At 37.8% G+C, this 21,153-nt stretch overlaps 1 protein-coding gene across 1 annotated transcript; it reads left to right on the plus strand.

Moving 5' to 3' along the window:
• The first annotated feature begins 1,126 nt into the window (after positions 1 to 1,126).
• Positions 1,127 to 10,244, plus strand: LOC120334877 (Golgi reassembly-stacking protein 2-like). Its single transcript, XM_039402392.2, has 5 exons — positions 1,127 to 1,546; positions 2,608 to 2,746; positions 3,348 to 3,448; positions 4,214 to 4,314; positions 5,998 to 10,244. Exons 1-5 carry the CDS (start codon positions 1,165 to 1,167, stop codon positions 6,529 to 6,531), a joined length of 1,257 nt encoding a protein of 418 aa, XP_039258326.2. The 5' UTR covers positions 1,127 to 1,164; the 3' UTR covers positions 6,532 to 10,244.
• Positions 10,245 to 21,153: the final 10,909 nt, after the last annotated feature.

A 21,153-nucleotide genomic window follows, 5' to 3' on the forward strand; every position in this document is an offset into this window, starting at 1 on the left:
GAGCGAATTCATTCTTTTTTAGGACTTTTTATTACGTCAAAGTGCTAAAAATCATTTTTAGGTATCGGATAATGCATGGATTTTTGGTGGTAAGTTTCTCGAAACCTGTTTTCGGCTTCTTTGTAGCCTACACGTCTCGCTTTCTTGTTTCTGTTGCCGCGTGGCTTTTCACGGATCGCGAATTGGAGATTGCCTCCGGCGGGTTATGGAATTATGTATTAGAATGTTATGTACATTAATTTTAATGACTGTAACAGTCAAGTCGAGAATTTTACAAATATTGCAAGTGAGCTCTTTTAGTCTGTAGTCGAGTGCCTATCTTCTGATCTTTTAAAAGCTGAAATATGTAACATCAAAGAACTGGTCTAGTCAACCTACAGACCTAGGACTATAAGATAGGATTTACATATTTATCCTGGGGGAGAGGATAAGGCAGCTTATTTATATAGCGTACCGTACGGCTATACTGTAATACAGCTCAACCATACCGGTACTGCCATAATGACCCTTCTGACTAGTCGAGCTTGATTACACTTGCAGTGGGGCACAGTTCTCCAATTCCAAGAATAGAAGGCCCCATATTGAAAGACATCAATTATAACAGTGAATTCTAACCCTTCCTCTATGAGATGTCTGGGTCTTTATACAGTTGTATCTGTATATGGACAATAATTGGTAAACCGATATTGCGCATGCGCAAGACAAAAGAGAGCGCAATCTAAAAACGTCGTCCTGAATTTCACTGAAAAAAATAATCCGCTTTACCAACAAAAAACACAGTTTTGGCCACGTAACGATCGGCGCACACTGCGATTGATTAAGATAATTATTGAGACAAGCATGTCGCGATCTGACACGCATGCTGTCATGTTTCGGAAACAAATCAAGTGTTTGTTACATTGCACCGAATGCCAACCTATTTTTATAGAAATTTAATTTCTCACAACTTTATTCCCATATCGACAAGGAATGATAACTGAACATACAATATCATATAATGTGAATGAATCATCTTACTAGCTTCCTCTCTCCCAAGAGAAATATAAAAAATGACATCTTATGATGATGTCATTTTATCAGCCCCCTCATGATTATACTGAATTCTATGATTTAATTATTATTATTTTCGTTTTGTTTATAGAACTTCAAATACTTTAAATAATAATGGGAGCGGGGAGTAGTATTGAAATCCCTGGTGGAGGCACCGAAGGTTACCATGTCTTACGTGTCCAAGAAAATTCACCCGGCCATCGTGCTGGTTTGGAACCGTTCTTCGATTTTATCGTAATGATCGGAAACACAAGATTAAATCAAGACGATGACAGATTGAAAGACATTTTGCGAGCGAACGTTGAGAAACCGATAAAAATGCTCGTTTACAGCAGTAAAAGTTTACAATTGAGGGAAGTCACTCTCACTCCTAGTAGTGTTTGGGGAGGACAGGGTCTACTCGGAGTATCAATTAGGTTTTGCTCGTTTGAAGGAGCAAACGAGAACGTCTGGCATATCTTGGATGTTGAACCGAATTCACCTGCTTATTTAGCTGGTGAGATTTTTATATAAATGTAGTGCAAAAAATGGTACTCCTGTAGTTTGTGTACCAAGTTAGGCCATAATTTTGTTCCGATTTTTCTTATTTTAGTTCTATTACGAGTTCCGGGGCCTGTCTATATTAGCTAAGTGAATATACATACCCCTTGCCAGTAGGTTTCAGTCCCTTTACACAACTTGATGTAAAGTAGGCGAACAAAATTAGTTATCTCCATATTGGTACACACACTTCTGAAGCATCAAAAAAGTTGACAGAATAATCCTATTATTAATAGAGTGTTTTAATTCTGTCAGTTTTTTAGACATTGGTCGGCCCAATAATGTGGGCAGGTTGTCTACAATATTCTTGCAGTCATTGCATACGGATTTTACTATTCGAATATTGGCATTTTCTGGATTTTTAGCCATAGCAGCTCAAAAGTTATAAGCCTGAAATGTGCACAAAGTTTTGTACTTCTCAGTGTCGTATAAAGCCCGCTCTTATATTGTTTCATAGGAAATGAAATTAGCTTCAAAATTAAGTATCTGACTCAGCCCCGATTTTAAATTTAAATTTGTGAATATGCCAACTTATGTGGTCGTTTGTGCACAAAAACAAGCTCACATAATATGGGATGGCATTGACAAAATTCACATAAAGTATGGATAGATCCTTTTCTTTTCATAATTCAGTGTTAACAAAGTCAAATTTTTATTTCAATTTGTTTGTGATTTTCATTACACCAAGTAAATATGTCATAAGTTTGTAATGTTCAGGAACCTTTGGTGATTTTTTGCCACCTTCCAAACTATAAACGCTTGCGTCACTACATAATTCTATAAAAACACTCAGCTTTGCTTTTAATGATACGTTTCATCAGTTATTCAATGCACCACATTAAATATTAAAAAAACCAACAAACGAAAGCAAAGAATGAATAAATTATTGTCACTTTACTTTATTAAATTGATGTAGTCGCAACGAATATCCTGTGAAGGGCTCGTGGCCCTAAGAAAACCGCTCGGGGTGCTCAGTTTCAGAACCTTAAATTAATCCTAGTCTCTCTTTTTATCCAGGACTTCGTCCTTATTCTGACTACATCATTGGAGCAGATTCTCTTCTGAACGAACAGGACGATTTATTTTCACTGATCGAGTCGCATGATGGAAAGCAATTGAAGTTATACGTTTATAATAGTGACACAGACAGTTCAAGGTATCACAATTTTTCGAATTTTTATTCTGAAAAAACATTTTATGATTGCCGGTAATTAACTGTTTTATTCGAGTTGCCGTCACGTTTTTGAATTTTGGAGTTTGAAAGCAGGACTAAATGTTGAGCTTTGAGTTATTAATAAAGTCAAAATTTGAGACATTCACTGTTGCGTAATGCACCACCAAAGATCTATATTTTTTGTGTAAATCTCGACATTCCAGTAGTGGCAGGTACTTTTGCTCAGAGATGAGTCCACTCCATTGGAATGAGTGGCCGTAAATTTGCTCAGAAATGAGCCTCCTTTACTCTTTTGAGTGAGTGCTCGTGACTTTGCTCAGAGATGAGTCTTCTTTACTTCTGAGTGAGTGCCCATAACTTTGCTCAGAGATGAGTCTCCTTTACTTCTGAGCGAGTGCCAGTTACTTTGCTCAAAGTTAAATCTTCTTCGAGCGAGTCCCTGACTTTGCTCAGAGATGAGTCTACTTTACTTCTGAATGAGTGCCATTGACTTGCTTTGAGTAGGTTAATCCTATGCGAAACCAAGGGGTTTTAGAATAATTTATGTGCTTTTTTGGATATTAACTTCGCCTTCTTGTTTCAGAGAAGTTGTTATAACTCCCAATAGTGCGTGGGGAGGGGAAGGCAACCTTGGTTGTGGAATTGGCTACGGATATCTGCATAGGATACCGACGGTTGCAAGAGGTTTGTCTTTCCTTCAAAATTTTTGAATTGAATTCAGGATAGGTAGTTCTCTGTACAGCATAAGTGAGATTGCAAAGTGGTTTTTTGAAACAAACATTTTTTGAAACGTTCCTCCCTTGTCTACTATTAATTTCCTGATCCCCCAAGCTATGCATAAAAACATTGTTTTCAATTGTTATGCTATCTTTATCTGAGACTTTGCCTTGCAATACGTGCAACTTAACAATTTTTGTACATTTTCAATGGTTTACGATGTCTGCTTCTATATGCATTTCGATGATACTGAAAGGTATAAAATATTAGTAATGCTAGATGCAAACTAATGTATAGAAAGTAAAAACATTCAAATTCTTCCTTAGGGTAAAGTTCTTACTGGTTGGGAAACGTTGTCAAAGCTATGAACTCTCAAATAAGTTGGCATTATAGGTCATGAATTTTGGGCTCAAATTCCACGGCCCCCACTTCACTGGTGTTATAAATTGGACAGGTAATGCTGAATTAAAAAAAAAATCTTGTCGTTTCAAATAACGGTTGCTTTTTACCTAGAAGGGGTTGTTTTAAGATGCAGTAAATGTCATATTGAAAAGTATTGACTCCGATCATTTCAAGCTAACATCCATTGCAATTGTATATTCAGTAGATGATTTTTTTCTATCATATTTCCTCCCCACGAACATCAAAAGCCTCCTTGGGCAGGAAAATTCCTCTCTTCCTGGGAAACGTTGTCCTACCTTATACTAAATCAAACTATTTTTTCACCTATAGATCCATCTCAACAGACAGATCCTGGCACTCTCAGCTCAGTAGCTGTGGCCCCTGCTGTACCAGCCCAGCAGTTAGTACAACCAGTGGACGGGTTCTCAGAGGTGAGTCATCAGTGTTAACTCAGTATAAACTATAATCAGGGTTGTCCAAAACGAATCAAATATTCGAATATTGAAGTATCAAATTAAAGGCTGATTTTCAAATAATTCCGAATGATACAGAATTTTTGCGCTTCATCACGCATATTGTTGCGACACATTTGCATAGTCGCATGGTGGACATTGCCGCCCTTTCCATATAAGGCTTCTAATTTACACATTCATTTCTCTTACGTGAAAATTATTTAGTGTTGAAATTGTTATGATACCAATTAATTGTCGCAAGTCGGCTTTTTGGCTAATAATTTTGATGATGATAGTGAAAGTCATTAGTCAAAGTATTCATATCCGTATCCGATGCCATCATTCAAAATTATTATTAATTTTATTAATTTAATTTTGTCCAATGTTACTCATGGTTGCATCAACAATCTGTGGACATAAAATGTGTGGTAAATTGCCTGATTATCAATAATTTATGATTCATATTTTTGTGTTTACAAAATAATAAAAGTATTTATACTCTAACATAGCACGGCAATGTGTGGTAAACTGCCCGGTTATAATTAAATTCCTATTCGAAATTTCATTTTCAAAAATAATAATTTCAACTGTATTCAAAATAGTGGACTATTCGGTAACGGTATTGGCCATCCCTGCGTATAATAACTAATAAATGCCCAAAACATAACCAAAGTAACCCCCAAGATACACAAACAGGAATGTGCCCTCAAGCATATGGCTACTTCACCTTCACAGCTGGTTGGTCATAATCAGTCATCTGTGACTTAATGACATCACAGGTCATGCTCGGCCATCTGGTAAAATGCAAGTTGCCAGAAATACAATAAATATACAGTTAACATTAGTGATGGACGATCAATAATTCGAGTATATAGTGCCATATTTTATGGACATTACGGCTCACTTAAAATCCTTTATTTTTCTCAAAAATTGATTGTGGCCTTATAAGTCTAATGTATGGATCTGGTAGTGCTTTATCACCTTCTCTCAAAATCTGATAATTGCTTTTAAAAACCGTTGTGTTTTATAACCCGATACGCCTTATGTATATAATCGTATACATTTAAAATTGACTATATTCTATTCGATATAGTTGGTTTTCCAGATTTCGGAATAATTTGAATTGTTTAAAATTGACAGAAAAATTAGTTTTTTCAGCTTCTGATATTCTGAAGTTCTCACTTCTCAGTCGAAATTGATCTGCTGAGCATGGCCCGATTTTAGAATATTTGATATTCCATGTTGTTAAATTGAATCTTCGTATGTATATGGAATAATAAATTTTTTTGACCTCCTGAAGTATGCGCACCAAGATGGCGCACAACCTGAACTCAGGTTATGTACCAGGTTAAGGTTCAGGTTATGCGACATCTTGGTGTGCATACTTCAGGAGTACCAAATTTTTTTAGTTTTAGACTTTGGTCATCGATGTACGGAGGGCAAATAATTACTCTAATTACTCATATTTGAATCATTAGGCTTTAATTTTGACATTCTCAGGGTGGGAGAAAACTACTTTGCTGAATTATGTGACAGACCAAGGCTTTTTCAGATAGCATTAATTCGAATTATGTTCAAATAAAATTCCTGGGTATATGGCAACATGCCCCATTTATTTTACAGATAAATATCTCGAACAGAAAGTCTAACTCTATTTTACAGGTTTCTCTCAGTTCCTCCTTGCCTGGGCAGTCCACGGCTCACTATGCCTCAGTGCCACCTCTAGTGTCTGTTCCTATGGCAACGACCGCTTCAATGTTACCCGGCAACAACATTGATCTCAACGTACCAACACTTGCACAGATGCAAGCACCACTACAACCGGCTACGAGTTCTATACCGGGGATTCCCCCTATTTCACTCCCCGCGGGCCTCCCCCCTATGCCACAACTCCCTAACCTGACAATGCCCCCTAATTTAACCATCCCACCCCTGAATTTACCCCCACTTGTAGGAGTTAGCCAAGTCCCACTTTTACCCACAAGTTACGCAATGCCAACCCTATCAAACCCCATTGCAACTGACCCAATTAATATCACCCCAATGCCAGCTGCGGGCCAGGTCACCCTGCCATCTCTGGACAGTCTGAATGCAGCCCTTCCGAAAATGACCCCACTTTTGCCCCAACCTGCGGTTTCCGAGCCCCAAGCCCCAACTGAAGTTGCCGCTCCTCTCCAGCAAAATGGCGAAGCATAAAAATAAATATTATAATAATATATAAACTTGAAGCAAATAAGCTATCTGCTAGTCACCTCAAGCTGGGGTGAGAGAGTTTTTTAACACCCCCTTGTATTTATTATTAGCGTTAATTTTATATGGTGTTGTATGATCTGGATATCTGTTTGAAAAATGTTGGTTTTTCACCTCAAAAAATAAAAAATTCCATCTTTTAAATTCCCTGATTTATACAGTTTTTGAAATTGTGCAATTGAATGTTTTGTCAGTCTTTATCTACTTGGAAGTTCTCACTGGAAAAGATTTGATTTGAAAATAGTTAGTTTTGACTGTTTCTAACGTTTCCATCAGCAGTAACAATTCATTTATACCGGTATTTTATGTACAGGCCCCTTGATGGCAATTCTCCCTTCCGACCCGCGAATATCCTTCCGCTTCTAAATTTGGTGGCCCAGTCAATCAACTTTGGGGCCCATCAATCTAAAATCTGCTGCCCTTCGTTGCAAAATAAAAATTTTATTCTGTAAAATTTGTTTACAGCCATTACACATTTATAATTGTTGTTTTGGAAATAATTCTTATGCAAGTCAGTTCGAAGCAAGGTCCTAAACTCTCTATTGGAAGTAGGAGGATCGTCGGGGAAAAGTTACATTTTTTGGGGCTCCCGAAGTATGCGAACCAAGATGGCGGACATCGAAATGTAATATGTGTACTAGGTTAGGGTTAGGCCATAATTTTAGGTATAAATACTACGGGAGGCTCTTGGCTAGTCTTCGAACTGATAATACGACTAAAAAAGGAAAATTGGAAAAAAATTATCGCCTAACCTGTTGCCAATGTTACGTTCCGATGTCCGCCATCTTGGTTCGCATACTTCGGGAGCCCCCATTTTTTAAGGATAATGAGAACCGCTGGAGAATGGTGAGGAAACGCGGTTGAGAATCACTGGCTTGGATCCTCGAATTCTTAACCTCCAATGCCAACAATATTAAGTCAAACTCTGAAACAACTTGAACAAAAATGAGTTAAATAGGTATATTGAAGAAAGCACTCTTTAGAGTTTTGTTCAAGGTTTTGGTAGAGATGCCTGTATGTACTGAATGATACTAGACTTGGAGGTATTTCAAGTCATTGCTGTCACGGAAACTTAGACTACCGGAATATTTTTTATCCCAAATCTGACTGCCTTAAATTCTACATCTAGTTGTGTAAAGTGATTGAAACCTATGAGCAGGTGTTTATTCAATTCGCTAACACAGACAGTCCCCGAACTCCTAATAGAACTAATATAAGGGAAATCGGAATAAAATTATGGCCTAACCTTAACCTGGTACACATACTGATACACATCTATCCAGACCATATTGGCATAAAGGTAGTGGTATCCAATCCTTTTTTCAAGCAACCCAAATTTTCTAAAAAAAAATTTTTGTAAAATCTTGCGGTGCAAGGATATGCTAAATGACATGTAATACTTTTATAGTCGCAAAATTAAATGACTAAGCTGCAATTGTTCGCCTTCATGTGGTGTTGCTTCAATCAAAATTTTTATGCTGTGATATTCTCACATATATACAATTACTCTCCAGCAACACTTGTTTTTGTTCAAAAACAAGTGACCCAAAAGAAATTTCAAGCGATCCATAAATTGGTAAACACTGTCTTGGAGTATGGAAAGGTAGTAATAAATACTATGGCAAACGCCATTTCTTACCCGGTTCCTAGCCTATGTCTTGATGGAGAATAGTAGACTGGCACGTACCAGCCTATTTCTCGTATTAAACAGTTATTCGGTCCAGATTGTGGGCTTTGACATGTTTGTTTCAGACAAACTCTTTTATCTTATCAATTCATTTGCAGTTGTATTTATATTGTTAGTTAGTAGGATACCTTTGTACAGCTCAACTTAATTGCAGAATCAATGGAGCGTGACCTGACAGCACTGGCACTATATTCTGGCCAGTCGCACATGATTTAGGATTCTATCCTAGTTTCAAAAATTAATGAAGTGTGACCTGGCGGAATTGGTACACTTCTTTCATGAGTGATTTATTCTGACTAGTCATGCTTCGTTGATTCTGGTTATCGATGCCCAAAGTAGATAATCATTTAAAACATGGCAAATTTGAAGAAAAATATAATCTAGCTATTTTCCATGCTCGCTTTTATTCCATTGAGAACTTTTTTTTTATTTGGGGAGTAAAAAATTTACAATCAAGTCAAGAGTTGAGAAATTTTTTTTATCACTATTAAAGACTTTGGGAAATGTAACACCAGATTTAAATAAGAACATGCCAATCATGCTTTGGGTTTGACAACCTTGGGGGAGGGGGATGCGCCATTGTAAATTACCCCACATCGTTACTAGGGGTTCTAATAAGGGGTGTGGCCATTAGGGGGTTTGAGGGTCGAAACCCCCCTTTTTGATATGTAAAAAAAGCATTTTTCTATATCATACGTAGAAGTTTATTTCATAGCTTGAAATGTTTTTCGGACTCTCAGACTCTTGGGAACCCACGATTTTAGCACTCTGACAGGACCCTTACTTGTAAGGTCTAACTTTATTTTCACAAATTTTATAACCTCCCTCCCCCCTTTGAAAATTCCTGGCTATGCCCCTAGTGTTAATAAATCCTAGTACTTCGTTTGGAAGAGATCAGCTAGAATTAATTTTGAATGTAAATATTCTTGATGGAACCTTTCCTTGATATATTTCAACTATCCCATCTCACTGGTACTTTTCTTTCTATGAATTATTATTGTATATTGATGTCTGGCCCAAGCACGATTTTGGGCACTCCAGAAGTGTGTGTACCAATATGGAGATAACTAATTCTGTTTGCCTACTTTACATCAAGTTGTGTAAAGGAACTGAAGCCTATGGGCAGGGGGTATATAAACTTGGCCAACACAGGCAGTCTCTGAACTCGTAATAGAACTAAAATAAGGAAAAGCTGAATAAAATTATGGCCTAACCCTAACCTGGTACACATACTATGGGACTACCAAATTTTATATTACAGTTGCCTAGCTTACATTTAGCTTGATTTATATTAGGTCCATGCTTGTTATATCACTGTATAATGGCTCGTGTTATCTAAAGACCATGCTTATTTACGTATGATCAAATCATTTTATTATTATTTAGTCTAATAAGCTTGCATTATCCTACGGCCATATGTGTTACAAAAATGCGAAGAATTGCATATTTTCAAATAAAATACTTGAAAATAAGCCCAAAATTAGAAAATTACCATTTTTTTTCTAGATTTTGATCCCATACTCTGAACCTTTAAGGAAACAGTCCCTTGGCTTCATTTTAACAAAATTCAAACCCAGTTCAACCTTCTTAACCGCTAGTGTCATGTCAATTCGCAATTTCTGGCACACCCATAGTTTCAGAAGCTCTTGGTTTTTCAATGGCCTCCTGCAACTTATGCACGGAGATGCGTTTTCTTGACTTCTGAGGGAGAACGATCAACCTTGCTTCAAGCAAATACAAATGTTCTAATAAAATGAACGTTTTCTGGCTCAGAGAATCAAAAATATTTCGTTCAATTCTTAGGAGTTTGGAAATACAATTACCATTCCGGAAAAATACGATGAATTCTTAACCTAGTTTGTTTTATGCCCGGGCCGTATGTGGCCAGTGAATGCATGTATTGTATAAGCGTTTATTTTTGTTCGTTCATCCTGATGTGACATCATAAGCAAAATATATTATTTGATCACAATATGGTATGTTTTTTGTAACCCGCAAAATATTGCATCTTTGATGCCAATGTTCGGATAGGATTTACATATTCATCCCGGGGGAGAGGAAAGCCGATAGGACGGCTCAATCATATGACGAACCACAGTATCTCGTCCAGTTACCTTTCCATGTCGGGTATGGGATTTGTCAGCAAGTTATTAGTTTTCGAATGCATGGACTTGATGATGACGGAAGCCTCAACCAACTGCATAGGTTTTCCCGGGGAGAGAGTAAAGCTGTTTTATTGTTCTTGGAAAGGGGAAGTGACCATGGCTGTTTAGAAAGTTCTCAAAGCCTCCGGGCTCTGTGAGAAAAATCTTCGTGGGGTTCCGCGAGCTATTCGTTCACTTATTAAAATACTGAAAAATTGTAGTCTAACATAAAAATAAATAACGGCATTAATAAAATGTGACAACGGTAGCGTCGAAATATGGCAACGAAGCGGTCTTTCGGATATGATTATCTATAAGTTTCAATTGATAACGCCATATTTCAATTACAGCCTTGTTGCCACATTTCGACACTACTTCATCAATATGTTTGTCAAGTGTCAAATTTGCGGGACTCCATAAATAGTAATCTTCCGCTTCACGGGCTCCGTAACACCAAAAGTTTAAGAACCCCTAATTTAGAACATCAAGAGTGCGGTTGGAGGCTCAAACTGACTATATGATTTTGTAGTCTTTTTAGTTTGCTTCAACGATTACAGCTTGTGTACCGTCAATTCTTTGGTAATTTAGGATATTTGGCTGGAGGAGAAGACAGTCGGATAAGACTACTATTCCATAGGCCAGCCCTGGAATTTGCAACTTTTTTTTGAAAAGAGATTTTGCGGCATTCACAGAGACACACAAATTCGTACGCTTTCTCCAACACCATTTCGCTCTATTCTTAAACTATTTACTGAAATTTGACTTTTCTTGCTTGTTATCCTTAATCCCGTCACCATATGATTATGAACTAAACGGGATGGGCGATGTCGGTTCGCTTCAACATATATATATAGATGTTTTCTCGAGTGATGGATGTTTCCCGAGCATCGATTTACTTGTTTATTTTTGTAACAATGACCAATCAACAAAAGTCAACGATGACATTACAATTAGAATTTTTGCAGCCGCTAAGACACTTTGTTCGCTCAGACAGATATTCAAGCTTGGTTGTAAACATGGAATTGTTTACGTAGTTTTGCGAGTTATTTGTCAGTTTTCAGTTATGTTTCGAAAAATAGTTGTAAAAGATTGTCATTATGTCTTCCGATGAGCTTTAGTTTAGTTGCAATACCAAAGAATCACTCCGGAAAAGCTACGATAGACTGGGCTAACATTAGCCACGTGGTTGTATATGATAATAAAAATAATAGTTTTGAGCATGTAAATCAGTTTGTGAGCGTCAACTCTCCAAAACACTTGCGAAATAGGCATCCAAAATTTTGCTATGTTAAGTTAAGTTATAGGAAGAATCCGAAAGCTTATGTTTAATAAATGCTTATGTTTAACTAATAAATGCTGAAGATATTTCGACAAACTCAACCCTCGTGAACCTTAGCAGCAATTTTATCGTCTGATCCATCTCGCCGTATCATACGGGATTTTCGTCTGCCGTCTATTTCGTCATAACTGGCTACGATAAGCAATTGTGTGTGCGGTTGTGCGGCAATAATGCACAATCACTTGGTTGTCTGCCAGACAAGTTCAATCAATTCAGCGTCGCTGATGCCAAAGAATAGAGTGAGTTTAGCCGCAAAATGGGCAAATTTCCAAACAATTTTTGCGTTTTATTGAAAATTTTGAACTTATTTTTGAGGCTAAAGCAGGAAAAACACCAGGAAAACACCAGAAAAACAGTGTACGACAGTGACAATGTAGTGTTTGTACATAATAGGCAATTTTATAGCCAGCAAGTTTGGAAGATTTCTACTGGAAGCTAGTCAACTTAAAGTTGGCAAATGCTTCATGGTAGCCATGGCAATTAGACTGGCATTTCATGACTGATTGGGAAACGGGACTTTTTCCAGTCATTCACGCACTAACATATGAACACCCACACTCACCAATGGAAGTATTTTATTTATGGGGCCCATTCTTCTTTTTGTTTGACCAGATTTTTGAAAATTTCCACATTATTGAGCATTTCCGCATTATTGAGCAAAAATAAAAGAATTATGGATATGAGTGGGGGTTAACTGGAAAATGTCCGGAAAGGTCATCGCAGTATATTGCAGCATGTAAAAGCAAAGGCGCTGCTGTGCTAGCCTTGTATCGCAGATAAAAAAAAAAAAGGCAGATACAGTTGGTCTAACTGTGACAAACCAGTATTCTTTCCCTGATTTATAGTGTAATTATAAGGTAATTTATTTCCGGGAGCTATCGTTCTGCTAATAGAAATCAGAAGGTACGGTAATTATCAAGAAGAGCGAAAATGAATGTGCCTGTGTAGGTAGATCTAAAGAATCGGATTCTTCGACGGATGTTTTTTTTTATGATGCGCCCTCACTCCGAACTAGGCTCTATATAAGGCGTAGATGCTATTTTTGTGAGGACTGATATCTTTTCGGGCCAGCATTGCCAACCAATTAATAACACCCGCTGCAAGGCTCATGGTTTTAGTCCTATTACGTTTACCGAATGCGAAATAAGGTTCATCTTCTTGCACTCGGGCTTAGATATGAAAGGGGGCTTTTGATCCCCTATTTTTCGATGGGCTATCGTCAGTGATTTCCCTACCCCCCTAAAATTTTAAGCACCCCACTAATATTTAGGTGTGACACCATACTTCAATTCTTAACGTAGATAAAAATGTATTTGAATATCCAGAAGAAAGTTGGTCATATGACGGTGAAAATAATCAGTCCAATACATAACACGTTTTCATAAGCTACAAACGGTTCCATTACATTTGAACCCACGTACATTTGAACCCATGGCAATTGCACCTGTATGCTATTGCACCTATGGAATTTTTTTTGTTCCACAGATAGTTAAACCCATACTAACCCATGGGTTTTAGCACCCGCATATAGATTGAACCCGTGGATATACGCATGGGTTCAAATGTACATGGGTTCAAATGTACGGTCACCGTTACAAACAGTTTTACCACGAATAACATAATATCTACCTCCCCCTAAAATTGGAAATACCCCCCCCCCCCCCCTAAAAGCTGGAGAAAATAACGATTACCGCGATTGTTGCTACCGTGAGATCTTGGACTTTTCGAATTTTCAAACGTGACATCGTGCCTCCGCGAGACGCGTTCTATCCATGCTTCAGCGAGTATCAAAGGCCGTATTAAAAACTACGTTCTGTCTTTACTTCACCTATTCTGTAATGCTATTGGTTTGGAATTAGTGTCTTTGGCGTGCCCAATAATTTATCTCAGTTTTCGAAAGGAAAAGGGTTCAAAACGATTCCACGCGCACAAATATAAAAGGCTTGCCTCTAAACCTCGTTACGCACATTTATTCAGAAGTAAAAGAGGCTCACGCGCCAGCAAATAAGTCTAACGCGAGACTGAAGCTGTTCGCGTTATAAGATAATCTTTTAATGGTTCGAAACTGTATTATGACTTATGACGTCATTTTTTAGTATTGTGCCTTCATATTTGTTTATTTTTAATCAAGGACAATTCATCCACCGAGATATTAGATACGCGACTGCGTTTCGTGTTAGAATTTCAAGTCACACTTACTCATAAATTCAAGTTGTTTTCGCTGCTCAATTTTAACGGTGTCGGCGCTGTGCCAGACACAACATAATATTGGCAAAGACACTTGGACTTGAGCCTGCGTTCTTCCAGTGAACCGTGAAGCCCCCGCTTAAGTGCATGAGGATTGAATTACTTTTAAGCGATACAAACAGACGAGAGCGTGTTATCGAGCATGTTTTGCGAGAATTCAAAAAACCCAATTTCGTTTATTTCAATTTACTCGAAGCAAGGGAACATACACTCACTCTAAGGTAAAGGAGACTCATATTCGAGCAAAGTTACGCTCATCCACTTTGTTTTTGAAACTTGGTATCTATTTATCAGTAATTATTCGTGATTTCGAAGTTACAAATGGTTTTATCACTAATACCAAAATATTCACCACCCTCTAAATTAGGGAAGGAACACCGCTCTTAAAATAAAATAAAAAACTGGGGAATATACTGGAACAAATAACTCAATGTCCATTTTATGTTCAAAAAATTTTTAGTTTATTTTTGCTCAACGACAAATGCCTCTAAAAAGCTGTTAAATAGTTGTCGGTACTTTTTCTAATAGTAACCGCTTGAATACTTTGTAATTTTGGTCAGGCATGGGTTCTTTACTTCTGAGCAAAGTTTAAAGCAGTTGTTCTCAAACGGCAGGGCACGCTTCAAAAGGGCGTATACAATTGTTTGAAGAGCCGTGAAGAGAAATAAAACTAAAATATTTGCTAGATTTGATCTTGCCAGCCTTATTTTGGGTATTTACATTTCTTTGTTGTTTAGAGATTGCAGAGAGCTAGCTGTTGTGATAAGTTTTGCTTGTTTCAAAATTTTTCATTCATTATTTACGTCCCATCTACGTATTTTAACGTTGCATTTGTAGCTTATTGTTAGCCATAGTTATTTTTGAGGATGGGCACGAGATTTGACAAATTCTAAAAAAGGGGGCGTGGCTTGAAAGGTTTGAGAACTACTGGTGTAAACTAATATTAGAGTTGACCTTGTTGCGCTTTCAGATACGCAGTACAGACCTTCGAACCGTTAAACTTTCGCGTATTTTCATGAAGTGTCGCCATGGAGATGATGTAATATTATCACGTGACAAACTACCACAAACAATTTAATCCCCCAAAACAGGGTCAAAGGTCGAATTCCCCCAAAATGTTTTGGAATTCTTCCCACGACCGTATGAACCTGTTAAAAAATTAATCAAAATTATTGGCAATTTCGAGGTAACCCACACAGAGGGAGTAATATATTGAGTACTTCAGTAGTTAGTGTACCAGGTTAGGGTTAGGGCATAATTTTATTCCGATTTTTCATATTTTAGTTCACTTACAAGTTCGGATAAAGGAAGGAATAAATTTTTTGTAAGAAAATAAACGAGAATATCGGTCGGAACCGAAGACTTATCGATCGAAACTGCGGTTTCGATTCATGACTCTATAGTGACACCGCGTGTCCCATCACTAACTTATTAATAATGTGCTAATTATACGACATAATTCATCCAAAATAGGCTTCTGGTCCGAAATATGATGAATGCACATGCAAAATTTGGAGCAGATTCAACCTCGCCTTCTTGAGATATCGCGTTCATGTAACAGACATACAAACAGACAAATACCTATCAACATACTTACCGATCTTAAGATTGATAAGTAATAATACAGTTAACACTATTTGGGTGAATTGGAACCCCCCCCCCCCCTTTTTAAATGTAAAAAAAAATGTATCACACATAGCAATTTTTAGTAGCTTCGGACGCTCAAGAGTCCGAAATCTCACGTTTTCGCGGACCCGCAAGCTGCTACGATCTAACTTGGTAATTTTCACCGCGCCCCTTTTGAAAAACTTGGCCACGCCCCTGTCTTCACCCGCATTGTAATAATGTCGGGTGGGGCTCCCGAAGTATGCGAACCAAGATGGCGGACATCGGAATGTAATATGTGTACTAGGTTAGGGTTAGGCCATAATTTTAGGTATAAATACTACGGGAGGCTCTTGGCTAGTCTTCGAACTGATAATAGGACTAAAATAGGGAAAAATTGGAAAAAAAATTATCGCCTAACCCTAACCTGTTACCCATGTTACGTTCCGATGTCCGCCATCTTGGTTCGCATACTTCGGGAGCACCTGTCGGATGGGATAGATCCCGCACTTCCGAACTATAGTAGTATGTGTAGAGCTGGGAATTTCAGGGAAACACTTTAATCGTTAACCGGGTAAAATTAACCGGTTAATTGCAGCGTGACGTTTGACGTAATAATTAAAAAATTTTAGCTTGTTACGTCACTCATGGTCACAAAGCAATTTCGGGTGATCTTATCCCGGTATCGCTCAAAATTATTCACGAATGAAGATAGTGTTTCGGACATATGGAAGTAATTTAGTAGAACCCGAATCCGTTATTAAATATCATTTATGCGACAAATTTTCAGTGTTTGAAGTGCAAATTCTTCTCTGAGATAATTATTTTTCACATTTATTGCGTCCTTACCAATACAGTTAGTGATATTCTTTTAAATTAAACGCCACAGGAGATAAATTTGCGATGACGCAATCATTTTTGAACAAATTATACATTATGAAGATGATTTGTACCCGAGATATCAGTTAACGGTTAAAATAAATCGTAACCGTTAACCATCTGAAATCGGTTAACCGATTAACTGGTCTACTCATTACCTACTCATTACATATCAAGTGATTCTTATACAGAGTCTTGTTCTGAGCAGAGCATTGCGTTAAAGACCTACAATGGCCAATGCTTTTGCGAATACGTTCCGGGATAGAAATGACGCTCGTTGTTGGTGTCATCTTTCACGTGACCTTTGACCGCAAAGTTCAGAGGTCACCTTAGGGAATTAGTAGCTCAATACGGAAGAAGGCGTCGTCTTATGAAGTCATACGGCGCTAGGTATTTGTCAAAGGGTAGTGCGCTTTCTTACGAAGCACCTTCACTAAACGTACAAACCGCTTTTATTTTGATTATTAGTTTACAGGGGGTGTGCAAACTTTAATACAGAAGTGCCAGATACAAATAACTTAGTGAAACCGCGGCCCGCACATGTATTTAACATAGGCTTTCTAGTAGTTGCAGACAAAAAAAGAAGATCTCGTGGCATGCGTTTTTCGCTTCGCACAAGCTAGTTGTTAGGGCATTGTGACGTCATAGGCATAGATAAATCAAACTCAGGTATACAGGCTCCGCAAAGCGAAGAGATTGCAATTACTCGCCAGTACCAAATTGAATAGATAACTCGTCTCGCGGTTCGCACATATTTCAAAATTGGCGCTTTTCCGTGGGTCGGATGAATTATTCTTGAAGGCCGCATTTGACCCGCGTGTCGCCGGTTGCACAACCCTGGTTTACATTACTGGAGTTGTATGGATATTTGGTGTTACCTATCTTGAGTCCGATATTTTTGATTTTTTTGTATTTTCAGTTTATTTTGTATTTTTTCTGTTTGTAAGATTAGCGTGAAGGTTCAGTAGCGTTCTAAATTTTCGTTTCGATTTTGTTAGTCATTGGTCATCCTTATTTTGTTGGTATTGTTGTATTCTTGTGTTAAACTTGCTATGCGTAACAGGGTAGATTCATTTTAATAGTACATGAACAGTGACGTACCATAATCTCGTTAGGAGGAAATTAGGAAAATCAACACTATTCTTTACATTTGCATAAATAGAAACTTGCAGTTTTAGACAAATTGTGGATACATGCAGAAAAAAAATTGGGCCAATGCTGCCTTGATGCGTTAAGTGTACATGAGTATTAGAATGAGGAGATTGGCGCAAGGGGTTGGATGAACGAGATGTTCATAAAGTCTCTTTACAATTTTCAATTTTGTAATAAAGTCAGTTCTAATTATATATTGATCAGGTTTACTGTTTTTTAATCAATAATTATTTTCAACAAGTATTTTCACTTTATTCAATACATCTGTGAGGGCCAAAACAATGTATGGTATTGATGAATTTTTCTTTGCAATTTTAAAACAATTTAGGACTTGACGGACACCCTATATATTACTGCGACTCAGGTAGTCTGGTTTTTAGTGATTTTCTCTTCCTGCAATAAACCAAAACCACTGAACCGTGTCTGGGGAGTAGGTAAAAAATGTCTCAACGTGAAAGAATAGTAAAAACTACGGGCTACAAGAATATATCGAGTGATTGCTGTCAGGGATATTCGTAGCATGACATGCGCAACTCGTAGGAAGCAACGTAGGTTTGGCCAACGTTTCGAATGTTCATACCAGTGGTTTCCAATCGTCTATGGCTTGTGGCTTTTAGCTCTAGTGGCCCCTCTATTCACCACTTTAATAATACGAGAAATGCACGCATTGCGAACATTATAGACTAACTTTGGTAAATTCGAATGCAACGTAATTGTCGTTTCATTTCCGTTTCGTAGGAATATTAAGAAAATAATTTTTCTTAGCCGCTGGTCTATACAGACAAACTTCACCAGAACGATGAATATAACGAAGGCCACTGTTTCTATATACAACTGGGTAGCTAACAGACAGATCTCGTTGATAAATATTCAAAATGATGCACCCAGAAAACTCATCGCCGAAAGGTTTCATCTCTGAAAAATGTTCCTCAACCCAGTCAAGATATTTATAACCCTCCAACCTGCATTAAAACAACTTTAAGAAAATAATCTTCTTTTGGATAATTTTTCAATCTATGCCTATGACGTTACAATGTTATCTATAACAGCTAGCTTATGCGTGTATAAGTGTACGCCGCATGTCATAAGATTGATAACCAATATTTTCTGCCTGCAACTACAAGAAAGCCCATGTTAAATACAGTTATTTGATCTGGCCCTCCTGTGTTGAAGGTTGCACACCCCAGGCACGAAGCATGAAGACTACTTGACATTGTGACAGTTTTGGATATCGCTTGAAAAGAATATCCTGACCTCAGTGACAAAACCATTAAATTACTGTTGATTTTTTGTCCAACTTACTTATGTGGGAAATTTCTGAAGGTTTACCGGTCCGCAAGCTAAAAAAGTTGCACACTGTTGTCCTAGGCACCAAATTTTTGCGGTCCAGTTTTCCCATTGCGTTGGTTTGAGTCATCTTTAGAATGACGGAGTCTATAAATATCATCTCCGGTTTTGAGGTGTCAGATTTCATTTAACCTTTAACCTCAAAGACTTTAGAATCACTTAGGAACCTCTCCTGAGAATTCTATGGTCGCAAATATCTGTGGTCGCCTCTGTGGTGCAAATAAGTTTGACTGACGTGTCCACAGTTTGCTACGTTTGTTCGAAACACTTAAATAAATATTCGGTTTTGATTCGGTGAATTCATTGACTCGCTTTTGCAGTTCAGACTCTAAAACTCACGCGGCCAAGCTAGGGCCCGCGGGCTTATATTGGCCCTTTGGTTTTTCAATCTGGCCTCGCACTAGACTTGCTAGATTATGATCGCAGTCTGTGTAAGTTGTTACTTATCGAGTTTAATGGGTAAGTATGTTGATAGGTATCTGTTTGTCTGTTAGGTGCACGCGATATCTCACGAAGGCGTGGTTGAATCTGCTCCAGATTTTGCATGTGCATTCATCATATGTCGTACCAGAAGCCCATTGATTTTGGATGAATTATGTAGTATAATTAGCGAGTTATTAATTAATTAGTGATGGGACACAAGGTGTCACTATGGAGGAAGGGCGCTGTTTTAGGGATCCCCTAACTCTCGATCGATAAGTCTTCGGTCTCTGACCGATATTCTCGTATTTTAGGTTGCCACAGATTTTCACTTTATGGGGACTTTAACAAATCTTCAAATTTTTTCGCTCAATCGATTCGACGGCGTGATTTTTACACCTCTTTCTTTTGCCTCGTGTGCTTGATCTGTGCGTCACGTGTTACTTTTTACGTCACGCTTACATAGCCCGCCAGTAGTCGGCGAGTAAAACGTTTGACCCCTTGTCCAAAATACGTGCCCACCGCTGCTCTAAACTGTTAACTTTATATGTCCTTCTTTAGTTTTTAGTTTTCATTTTTTAGTTTGTAATTTTTTTTCGAAAACGCGATATCCATGTTCATTTCGCACCTTGTTAAAGAAGTTCGATGTAGTTACACAATTATTCGCTTCTTGTTGTTGTCAACTTTCACATGACTTTTGACCCAAGGTTCAAAGTTCACTCTTGGGAATTTGTATGTTCCTGCATAGGCATTATGATGGAAGAAAACATAAGATACGGCGATTATCGTTCATGAAGTATGAAAATCTGAAATCATTTTGTGCTCTATTCATTTTTTTTTTGTATTTTCGAGTTAGATTTGAGATAGTCCAGTTCAGCGTTTCCCAAACTTTTTTGCCCCGGAAGGCCTACGCTTTATATCTCGCCTTGTAGAACACCAAGAAATTAGAAGGTAAAATTGACGAGTTGTTAGCAAAAAGTTTAGCCTATGGTGAAATTAAAAAGTTTGCTGTAGACTTTACGATTAAAAAATTAGGCCAACGGTAAACGATATTGAACGGTTGACCATGTTTCCATACTGGCACGAGGCCTGTCACCCCGTTCAGATAACAGAGTTTGTCCGCCTGTTTGGAGACAAATTCACGACCCAGAGTCGACGCAGTACGACCGAGATCGCCATGGCGACCAATTTAGTCGCAATTTTGATTCCTGTTCTGTGGAACGAAGGAGCTCGCAGTATAGCAGTGTTTTGCGGAATACAGTCTGAGAAACTCTGGTCTGGGGCAAAGCTACTTAACTGGCCAACCGCGGTTCGAATTCGGACCTTTCGACCATTCAATTTGTTTCCGCATCTGCTTGTTTATTTTGGCAGATGATTTTCTGATGATGTATAAGTATAAGTTTATTTCGACTCCATAATCAGCATAACGATACATTTGACAGATTATAACGTACAAAATATAAGAAGGAAGGTTTTGCCAAGAGGAAGTGGTACGTGTTTACTCACCTAAAATTATTAAGTTATTTCACACACGCTCACATGCACCCACCAGCCACACACACACACAACCACTGAGAACTTATTTAAGTAAGAATAAAACGCCATAAATTTAGGGTATACTATACAGTAAACAAAAATAAATACTAGAAAAGAAAAAAATTATCTGCCACACCATATTGATATTTTTGTAATGGTTGCCATTGCCAAATTGATCGATCTTCTAATCGTTAATTAAGATATAAAAGGAA

The sequence above is a fragment of the Styela clava genome, chromosome 1, assembly GCF_964204865.1.
Source record: "Styela clava chromosome 1, kaStyClav1.hap1.2, whole genome shotgun sequence".
Lineage (NCBI taxonomy): Eukaryota > Metazoa > Chordata > Ascidiacea > Stolidobranchia > Styelidae > Styela > Styela clava.